At 66.5% G+C, this 10,592-nt stretch overlaps 2 protein-coding genes across 2 annotated transcripts in view; both read left to right on the plus strand.

Moving 5' to 3' along the window:
* The window catches only part of AJM1 (apical junction component 1 homolog), a 14,326-nt gene extending 6,165 nt beyond the window's left edge, over positions 1-8,161 (plus strand). Inside the window, exons 2-3 of the mRNA XM_015644487.2 lie at positions 2,514-2,587; positions 4,393-8,161. Of these exons, the coding sequence (XP_015499973.1) occupies positions 4,456-7,692 (3,237 nt within the window). The 5' untranslated portion in view covers positions 2,514-2,587; positions 4,393-4,455 and the 3' untranslated portion in view covers positions 7,693-8,161. The remainder of the gene's footprint in view (positions 1-2,513; positions 2,588-4,392) is intronic.
* Positions 8,162-8,572: 411 nt separating this feature from the next.
* PHPT1 (phosphohistidine phosphatase 1) lies at positions 8,573-10,193 on the plus strand. Its single transcript, XM_015645012.3, has 3 exons — positions 8,573-8,756; positions 8,924-9,048; positions 9,800-10,193. Exons 1-3 carry the CDS (start codon positions 8,615-8,617, stop codon positions 9,890-9,892), a joined length of 360 nt encoding a protein of 119 aa, XP_015500498.1. The 5' UTR covers positions 8,573-8,614; the 3' UTR covers positions 9,893-10,193.
* Positions 10,194-10,592: the final 399 nt, after the last annotated feature.

Here is a 10,592-nt window from a genome sequence, read left to right on the forward strand (position 1 = left end):
GCCTCGCATCGCATTACATCTCATCATCCCCCTTTGCCCCCCGCCGTGTTCCACATCCCCATCCTATCCCCCGGAGATCCTCCCGGGGCATCCCAGCCCCCAGGCTCCCCACACCATCGTCCTGTGCCTCATATCCCCGTTCCCATCTAGCTGTGCTCCCTCCATTCCTCCGGGGCCATTCCCATCCCATGCTCCGGAGCCGAGTCATCCCACCCCATTGCACCGGTATATCTGGGTTCTCCATACTCCCGTGTGCCCTATCCCCATCCCATCCCTATACCCATCCCCATCTCACCCCTACCCCAGCCCCAACCCCATCCTCATCTCCGTCCCATCCCGCCGCAGTGCTCGGGCCGGGCCATTTCCCCCCTCCCCCCGGTGCCCAGCTCAGCGCACTCCGCGGCCCAGCGGGCCCGGTGCCGCCCGGTGCCGCCCGGTGCCGGTACGCAGCGGGGTGGGGGTGGCCGGGGCCACCGCCCCAGCGTCTGCGGCAGAGCCCGGGACAGACCCGCCCCCGCCCCGGGGGCCGCCCCATGCACCGTCCACCCAGTCTCGGCCCCACAACTCGCCCACCCGGGGCGCCCCTGGATCCTCTGCCCCCCGGCCTTCCCCGTTTGCGGGTGTCCCTCAGACTCAGGGACTAGAGGGGTCAGGGCGTCCCCTTCACCCTCCTGCTGCTCACCCCAGTCTGGACGCCAGCACCGGGGATACCCTCCTGGGCCGAAGGTGCTGCTCCCCCTGGCAGGATGACCCCTCCGGGGGCAAAGGCTGGGTTGGGATTTGGCAGCCGTCTGTGCCTGACGGGCTTGGGACAGGAATTGGGGGCGATGTGGCAGTGCCAGGGGCAGAGAGGCTGAGACACGGGGCTGGGGAGCAGAGGATGTGTGGCGGGGCTGTCTGATGTGCAGGGTGGGAGCCAGGGGCATAGGGCACCGTGTGGGTATCCTGGGGGTGCCACGGGTGTCTGTTTGCCCCGGATCCGAAGCAGGGGCGGGGGGCACAGACCGTGGCGGCTGGCAGCTCCCGCTGCGGGAAGCGCGCAGGCGGCAGCGGCCGTCGCTGTCCCCCTGGCACACACACGGTGCAGGCCCGTGCGCAGCAGGGCTGGCTGTGCCAGGGCTCGGCGAGAACAGACACTGCCCCCACGGCAGCCGCTGCTGGGACCTCCAGCATCATCTGCTCGAGCACAGCGTTTGCAGCAAGGTGCTGTCCTTGGCTGCGTGTCCCGAGGCCGCTGCTGCGCTCCGGGTAGCGCTCGGGGCAGTGCTGGGGGCAGCTCCGGTGCTGCTGGCCGTGCCCGCGGGACCGTTCGGGCAGTGGGGCCTGGTGCAGTGCAGTGTGTGCTGGAGGGAGTGCAGCGTGCTCAGATCTCTGCATGTGCAGGCACCGAACCCACTGCAGCTCACTGCCTGCTCAGCGGGACGTGCGTGGGCAGCGAGCAGGCAGCATGGGCAGCAGTGCCCTGGCAGTGCCCGGCAGGGTGAGCAATGTGCGGGCAGGGTGCACGGGGCAGGGCACCAAGAGCAGCCCTTGCCGTGTGTAGGGACGGACAGGCAGCGATGGGAAGTGCCCGGGCAGTGCTGGGGGCAGCACGGGCAGGGCCGTGTGTACGGGCAGCTCTGGGCACAGCACAAGGCAGCGTGCAGGCGGTGCCCAAAGTGGTTATGGGGCATGCAGGGCACTGCGGGCAGTGTGGGGTGCGGTGGTGGGGGGTCCCCGCACAGCCCACACGTGGTACATGCAGGCAGCGAATCAGTTCCCCAATCCTCCGTGGGCCCCTCTGGCAGCGGGGTCGCCCCCGGCCCAGCCGGAGCCCGGTGCTCACGGTGGCAGCAGCGCGTGGCTGTGACGGGAGCCAGGGCAGCACCCCACGGGTGGCGGCTCCCGTCCATTCCGTGGGCACCGGCTGCTCTGCAGGCGCTGCCGGCAGGTGTCACATCCGCGGGGTGACATCGTGTGGGCACCCCGGGTAGGGAGGCTGCTGCCTGCCAACGTGGCCAATGAAAGGGTGCTCACCAACCGGGAGGTTGGAGAGCAGAGGGGATGCAGTCGGTGGCAGAGGCTGGTATAGCATAATGTGAGCATAATGGCACTGGCAGCACTGTGGGGCCATCCCGGCTCTTCCCCACTCAATAGGCAGAGAGTTCCTGCAGCTTCGTGAGGTGCCACAGAGCCCCAGCTCCCCAAGCAGCCTCCCCCTGCACCCACGCTGTCCTCACAGAGGAGGAATAATTTTGAGAAACCATGGCAACCCCACAGCTCCACCGGTGGTGGGTGCTGCTGGGTGGGTGGAAGACACTGGTGCCCATGGGATGCAGCGCCCACATCCCCAGTGCACAGGGATGTGCACAGTGGCCTCGCTGGGTGACAGTTCCTTTTGGTTCAGCGGGGCTGTGGCTGCAGGGGTCTCTTGGGGTGTTCCATGTGCTCACAAGGCATCCATGGCCCCGGAAGCCGCACCTCCACCACACTGGGGGTGTCTCAGGAGTCTCACCTGCTTTTTTGTTTTGCAGTGCTGGGATGGAGCTGCCACAGGCCTCTCGTCCACCTCAGCCCACCCACCCCCTCACTGCTGCTGCTGGACCAGGTAGGACCCTGGGCTACAGTTCCCTGCCTACCAGCCACCCTGACACCACAGGAATGGGCTTCCCAGCACCACTGTCACCATCACTGTGGTGTGGGGTGCTGCTCTGCAGATCCAGCCCAGCTCCCACCTACTGTAATACAGCAGAGCCAATAATGGGCTGCCTCCTTGGAGGCAAACCTGCCCTCCCAGCTCTGCAGGGAGGCACTGGGACCCCCATCTCCTTTCTCATGGCATCTTGCTCTCCCCAGCCCATCACACGGACAGACGCCCCAAGCCCACTGGAGTCACTTCAGCTCTGGCATCTGCACCCCCCCCAGCTTTGAGGAACCCAAAGCCCCCTTTGAGGAGGAATCCAAGCCCCCTCCCCCTCTCCGCATAGTCAACGCTTCTTGCTATACATTCAGTCAATTCCTTTTAATAATAAATATTTTTATTTAATAATAATAAAAAGTCAATTCCTTTTCTCCAAGAAACATCTTCCCTGTGGTCCTCTGCTGCTCTTTAAAGCCAGGTGCCCACCCACCTTTAGCACAACACAGAGCAGCCAGCATCAACCAGCACACCCAGACCCTTGGTGGCCACAACACCCAGTGCTCAGAGAATGTGGTGAGGTGGCAGCCTGCAGGGCACACACACCCTCACTGTGGGCAGAGAAGGTGCACATCCCCCAGTGCTGGCAGCAACCCATGGCAGCTCTCAAAGGGCTGGTGGGAAAGGTCAGTTCTACAATCCACTTAGCCCTGCAGGCAGACTTCTTCCCTTCTGTCCCTACCATGCACTGTGGGAATCTTGTGCTGGTGTCCTCTTTGTCACACAGCTGTGTCATGCTGTGGCTGGGGACTCTGCCCACCCTGGCCACCCAACAGCGTTGTCCCAGAGCACTGGTGTTCTTGGTGTTGGCATGCAGTGGGTGTCAGATCCCATGTCCCACAGCAGCTGAAGCCACTTGCCACACTTGCTCTCCTGCCCAGGGGACGTATCACAGCCATAGGACACAGAAGACGACAAAGCCAGTGGGTACTGAGCCAGCACACCTCCTCTGGCACAGGGAGGTGATGCAGGAATCACTTCTGACGTGTATTTGGGCACCCACCACAGCACCCCTCTGCCACCCCTCGGGTCTTCCCTGGTCTGAAAGAGCCAGGGAGTGATGCAACTCTGCATAGCCCGCACTGTGACCACCCCACAGGGGTGTTTGTGGGTCACAGTGGGTGCAGCCACTGCAGGGAGGGGTTGTGGCTCCTGCCTTCTGCAGAGCCCCAGACTGTGAGGCTTCCCAGCCACCATGGTGGGTCCTCACCGTGCCTGTCCCTGGGCCCTGTTCCCCCCTACAGCGCTGGTGCTGGGACATGGGTACACACAGTCCCAGAGACCCCTCACCACTGACGGTTCTCACCAGGGCTGAGCACACATTCCCCGTGGAAAACTCTGGTGTTGAACCCCCACAGCCGTGCTCAGGCCTGCCAATTCATGTGATTCTGCAAGACAGTCCCCGTGTCCTGCGGCCCAGGAGGAGGGCACAGTACTCTGTGTTCTCCTCTCACTGTGCTGAGCTGCTATGCAGAGTTCCCTGGCTGCCCCCACGGGTGTCCTGCCAGCTGCTCCGTGCTTTGCACCCCGGATCTGTAGACTTCTTCCAGTTTCTTCCTCCAGCTGACAATCAACAGCAGCAGTGGAGGCTGGGATACCCCCAAACCTTCATTTCTGAAGAGATGGCCAACCCCCAGTTCTGAGCCAGGAGCTTTGAGCTGGGGATTGATACAAGGTCACTCCAGGATTGAGGCACCACATGTGTTCTCTTGCAGGGTGGGCTACCGTCCTCTGAGGCCGTGTGACAGGGAACTGGTGGGAGAAGAGTCGCTTTTAAGATGACACGAACAGACCCACCTGACATCCTGGTGTCCACAGTGTACCAAGACATCAAGGTGGCGACAGCAGCCCCCGGGGATTCCGTTGTCTGTCAGCCTCTGGCACAATGTGACGCCTCCATGTCCTCCTCCCTGTCTCGCGAGCAGCCCTTCAACAAGCGCCATTGCAGAAGTTTCGACTTCATCGAGTCGCTGGAAGAGCTGGGCACCCCCCCGGCCATGGAGCGCGCCTGCCCGCGCCCCGGCATGCCCGAGCCCACGCCGGGGCCACCGGGCAGGCAGGCGCCGCCGAAGCCGGACCCCTACAGCGGCAGAGTCCCCGCGCCGCGGAGCGAGCCCAAGCGCCGAGCCCGCTCCAAGAGCGCCCCGCGGGTGAAGTCCACGCTGACCCCGGTGCCCATCACCGTGGCGGCATCACCGCCGCCAGCCCGGCGCGGCCGGGAGGTGCTGCGGGTGGCACGGGAGCCCTCCCACACCGATCCCTCGCCGCGCCGCGAGGGCCCGATGCCGCTGCGGGCGCTGGCCAACGAGGTTCACCCCATCAAGCTGCAGCCGCAGCGGAGCAGCGTCAGCCGCATCTCCCCGCTCTGCCTGGGCAGCAATTGCTACGAGGAAGGGCCGGGGGCCAAGGTGGGCGCCAGCCCCCACGTCAAGTGCCGAGTGGACATCAAGCCGGACGAGGCAGTGCTGGTGCACACGGCGCGGAGCCTGCGGGCAGCCCCGAGCCGCCCGGAGCCGCCGCGCTGGCCCCGCACCTCTGGGGCCGCCCGCAGCCTGACCGTGCCAGGGAGCCGGCAGGCGTCCGCGTCCCGCACGCCCACCCCGAGCGACTCCTACAGCGGGGACCCCCCGCTGCTGCCCTACCCCGGGGAGTACTATGAGGCAGACCCCCGGGCGCTGGCGTACCAGACGGTGCCCGTGCCAGCCTCTCGGGAATTCAGGGAGTACCCCGACAGGGGCTGCATGACCTTTTCGGCACCCGGCGTCCCAGCCAAGTTTTTCTACGCAGAGGAGTCAGCGCGGTGCCCCAGCCCTGCCGTGCCCCTGCGCAGCTCTGGCTATGCCAGCTACCCCTACCCCAGCCGCCACGCCGTGCCCCAGCCCTTCTACACCGAGGAGCCGGCCAAGGCTGCTGTCCACACGATGCCGCCCCGGACGTTGTACGTGGAGGAGGCGCGGAGTTACCCGGTGCAGGAGGCACCTGCCCGCACCTTCTATGGGGATGAGCCCCGCTACTACGCCCCGCGTGGGACCCCTGTCAAGACCCTCTATGCCGAGGACGCTCGTACATACCCGGCCCTCGGCTCCGCCGCCCGGCTGTTCTATGCCGAGGACTACGGGAAGTACCGGGAGCGGGAGGTGATGTCGCGGACGTGTCCCCCGCCCCGCAGCGCTCAGGCCCTGCACTTCGGGGACTGGTACTGCCCCGAGCGGGCCACGCTGCCCTACCAGAGCCTGCAATTGTCACGCTTCACCCCGCAGCCGGCCGGCCGCGAGGCCATGTTCTCCTCCTGGCACGCCAGCTACGGCATGACTCCACCACGGCTGGGCCGGGAGACCCAGCACTACTCCAAATCCTGGGATAACATCCTGGCGCCAGCGGCGCGCAGGGAGGAGGCCCTGCAGCGTGGGCGCAGCTACGAGAACCTGCTCACCCACGAACAGCACCGTGCCTTATCCCCCGAGGAGCGCCGGCAACCTGTGGTGATCAACCTGTCGAGCTCGCCCAAGCGCTACGCGGCCCTGTCCCTCTCTGAGAGCTCTATCCTCGAGAGGGTGCACGCCGACGGCAGCCGCGGGCCCCCAGGCCACTCCTGGTACGTCACGCCGGAGATCACCATCACCGACAACGACATCCGCACCGACGGGCCGGGCCGGAGCGAGCGGCGCTCGGCCAGCTGGGACATGCTGGACACGGGCCGGGAGCGCGGGCCCTACGCTGTGCCCTGCGCCCCTCAGCCCAGCCCCCGGGAGAGTGGCTCGGGGCGCCAGCGCAGCCTGGAGCAGCTGGACGAGCTCATCACCGACCTTGTCATTGACTACAAGCCGGCACCGGGCCACCGCGCCGGGGACAGGGACAGCCTCGCGGAGCAGCTCAAGCAGCTGCTGAACAGTAGCGCCTCAGGCCCCCCCCGGCGGGGCGAGGGCAGGCGGGTCCCTCACAGCGTACCCGAGGGACCCCGACCCACAAAGGAGCAGCCGGGCCCCAGCTCCCACGCCGCCACCCCGTGCCGCCCACCCGCCCCGCCGGCCACCGGCCCCTTCGAAAAGTCACCGGAGAACTGCTCGCCCGACCTGAGCGCTGAGGAGGACGACATGATGATGTGCTCCAACGCCAAGTGCCGGCGCACGGAGACCATGTTCAACGCCTGCCTCTATTTCAAATCGTGCCACAGCTGCTACACCTACTACTGCTCCCGGCACTGCCGGCGCGAGGACTGGGACACGCACAAGGCCAGCTGTGTCTACGGGCGGGTGGGCAGCGTCTGCCGCCACGTCCTGCAGTTCTGCCGCGAAAACACCGAGGTGCACAAGGCTTTCTCGCGCATCGCCAAGGTGGGATACCTCTCCCGCGGCCGTGGCGTCCTCTTCCTAGGCTTCCCCAATTCGGGGTCAGCCGAGAACTTTCTCCAGTTTGGGCTGGAGAGCCTGCTGATGTCCCCCACGTATCTGTCCCTGCGGGAGCTGGACAGCTACTCGGACAACCTGGGGGAGTATGCCCAGGAGCTGCGGGAGACAGGCAACCAGTACGACCCCAACGAATGTTTCCTGCTGAATGTAACCGTGGCCGTCACTCAGAAAGTGCCAGAGAGGCCGTCACCCAAGATGCAGGTGCCGACGGTCAGGAAATATGCCAAGGTGGCCTTAGCCTCCTCCAGCCCCGAGAAGAAGATCTTGAAGAAGGAGCGGGACATGGAAACGTTGATCCTGACGCCACCGCCCGGCACGGCGGACATCGACAAGGAGGGGGAGGAAGGTCGGAAGGCACGGGAGGTTTGCTTCATCAACATCCAGCGGGAGCTGCGCATCCGCGGCGTCTTCCTGCGGCACGAGTTCCCCGCTGTCTACGAGCAGCTCTGCGACTTCGTGGAAAGCAACAAGCGCTTCACCCCCACCACCATTTACCCCATCGACAAGAGGACGGGCAAACAGTTCATGTGCATGATTATGGCGGCCTCCGAGCCTCGCACCCTCGACTGGGTGGCCAGCCCCAACCTCCTGGACGACATCATGTGAACGCAGGGCGGGGGGCACCCCCTCTGTAGATACGTGCTGTCCTGTCAGAACCCCCCAGGCTTTTACACCAAGGGGAGGGGGCTGCGGGCGGCCGGCAGTGCCGGGGAGACCGGGGGGTGACGGGAGCACGGCCCGAGGTTTTGCCCTGGAGCCCAGAGTCTGGCGAGCCCTTGCACAGCCCTCTCGGGTGAGCGGCGCTCGGCCAGAGCGGGGACGCTCCGCATCCCCCCAGCCCCTGCCCACCGGGCCGGGACACACCCAGAGTCCCCCGGGCCTGCCCCAGGGCCCCCTCAGCGCCGGGGGTCCCGCAGCGGCCGTGCCGGGCTGCAGCAGGACCGTGTCCCCACCGTGTCTGTGTGTCCTGGGCGTGTTACTGCGGGAGGGCCGGGTGCTGGGGGGGCCCTGGGAGCCCACGCGAGCTCTGGGCACAGAGCGGGGCAGGGTTGGGGATCCCGGGACGCTGCCGGGGGAGGGGGGGAAGCGGCCGCGGTGAGGGATCTGCGGGGGGCGGGCGGGGGGGGGGTGTCTGACCGGGGTCGGGGGTAATCGCCAGTGAGGGGTGACCGTGGCGGGGATCAGGGAAGAGGAGGCAGAGCCGGGGCCGTGGCCACCCGAGGCGCCCGTGCCGCCCTTCCCGGCCCCGCTTCCCGCCGCCGATGCCACTGCCGGGACCGGGACGGGGACCGGGACCGGGACCGGCCTCCATCCCCAGAGCCGCTGCCCGGCGGGACCCCGCGCCGCCTGTGGGCGGGGCCTGGCTCCGGAGCCGGGCGCTGGTTGGACGTTGGGCGGAGGGGGCGGGGCCTGTCTCCGGAGCCGGGCGCTGGTTGGACGCTGGGCGGAGGGGGCGGGGCCTGTCTCCGGAGCCGGGCGCTGGTTGGACGCTGGGCGGAGGGGGCGGGGCACGGCGCGGGCGGCAGCGATGGCGGCCGAGGCGCTGTCGCGGGTGCCGGACGTGCAGATCGATGGCGATGGCGTTTTCAAGTACGTGCTGGTGCGGGTGAGCGGGGCCGGCGCGCCCGCCAAGGATGTCGTGCGAGGCCACGGCTGGGCCGAGTACCACGGTGAGGAGCGTCGGCAGTGCGGGGCGGGGCTCGGCTGTGGCCCGGGGTGCCGAGGGAAGCGGCCGCGGGCCCCGGGGGCGGGCGGGGCCTTGCCGGGGGTCTGGCCCGTCTCGGGCCGGCGGCTGAGGCGGGGGGGTCCCCGCGTTCCCCCCGCTCCCTCCCTGCAGCCGACTTGTTGGAGCGCACCGCGGAGGAGCTGGCGCGGCACGGGCTGAGCTGCGAGTGCCTGGGCGGCGGCCGCCTCTCCCACCGCCCTCAGGAGAGGAAGATCCACGTCTACGGCTACTCGGTGGTAAGCGGAAACCGGGGGGAGCCCGTGCATGGCCGCGGCATCTCCTTTGGCCGTGTGGGTCCCCCTGAGGGCGGCCGAGTCGGCACCGCATCCCCTCGGGGGTGGAAGGGGGGAGCAGGGCGGCTCCTGGGTGCTCCCCCGAGCGCTGCAGGGAGGGGAGACTCGGCAGAGCCTTTTCGGGTGAGCGCTGCTTGGCCAGAGCGGGGTCACCCCGTGAACCCCCCCAGCACCTGCCTTTGGGGCTGCCACACACACAGAGCCCCCGGGGCGTCCCGCAGTGGCTGTGCCCCCCTCTGGGTACTGCCAGAGGGAATTGGGCTGCACAAGAACCGTGTCCCCATTTTTTGTGTCCTGAGGGTGTTCCTGCAGGAGTGTCAGGTGTTGTAGGGGCCTTGAAAGGGTAACTGGAGGCACCCTCAGGGACATCACTGGTGTGATGGGTCCCTGGATGCTGACCCCAGCCCAGGGCTGTGCTGGGTGCTGAGTGCAGAGCCCAGCTGGGACCAGGGCAGGGGGGTGGTCCCCAGGCCACAGTGCACGCAATCTTCCCAGCTTCAGGGTGGCACTGTCCCCTTGCCTGGGTGCTACGCCAGCCTCAGCTGCAGTCAGCCAGGGCTGCCACAGTGGGATTGGCACAGGCTCTGCCTCCTCTCTGCTGCTGGGGTCTGCCAGAGCTACCTTGGGGACTTGGCAGGCTTCCCTGCAAGTGGTCACCCACCAGTGCTCCTTGGGAACCCTCTTTCCTGTGCAGGGCTTTGGACGAGCTGACCACGCTGTGACCACAGAGAAGCTGAAGGCCGAGTATCCCGACTACGAGATCACCTGGGCGGATGAAGGGTACTGACTCCTTTGTCTGTGATGCCAGCCCAGAGCTGGCACAGCTGGACACAGCACCAGGGCGGTGGCAGCAGGCTCCCCACGCTTGATGGTGCTCCAGGCTCTCCTGATTTTCCTCTACATTGAACTCGCCCATTCTCCACCATCACCGGACTGTCCCCATGCTGGGTGCTCCCACCTCCCTGGAGTGGCAAAGCTGGTGAAGCCAGTGGTTGCTCTGTCCCAGCCTCCAGGTGCCAGGGGCTCAACCCACGTGTATCTGTGAGAATTAAAGTCGTTGGGGGAGCACAGCTGCTCTGGTGGCCATGCTCACGGCTCGGCTGCTCCTTCCCAGCTCTGCCTGTTGAAAGTGGAAGGGACCCCCCAGGTTTTCTGCCCCTTGAGGGGGGCCTGGCATGGGAGCAGGTACAGTCTGGGGTGGGAACAGCAAGAGGTGTATCAGGATTTGCTTTGGAAAGGGCTGAGAAGGGAGAGAGGAAAGCAATGTCCACACCTGGGGAAGGGAAAGGTAGGGTAGACCTGGGGGAAGACCAGCCCCATCTCCTGCAGGGAGGGAACTGAACTGCCTGGAAACATGGTTGGGAAGCACATGCTCATTCCACACCTGGAGGAAGAGCATCCTCCCTGACTTCATCCCTCGGGACCAGCTCCTGTCCCTCAGAATTTCCCAGGAATTCTCCCTTGCTTGTGTTTCCAGTAAGAAGTGA

Source organism: Parus major, chromosome 17 (assembly GCF_001522545.3).
Source record: "Parus major isolate Abel chromosome 17, Parus_major1.1, whole genome shotgun sequence".
NCBI lineage: Eukaryota > Metazoa > Chordata > Aves > Passeriformes > Paridae > Parus > Parus major.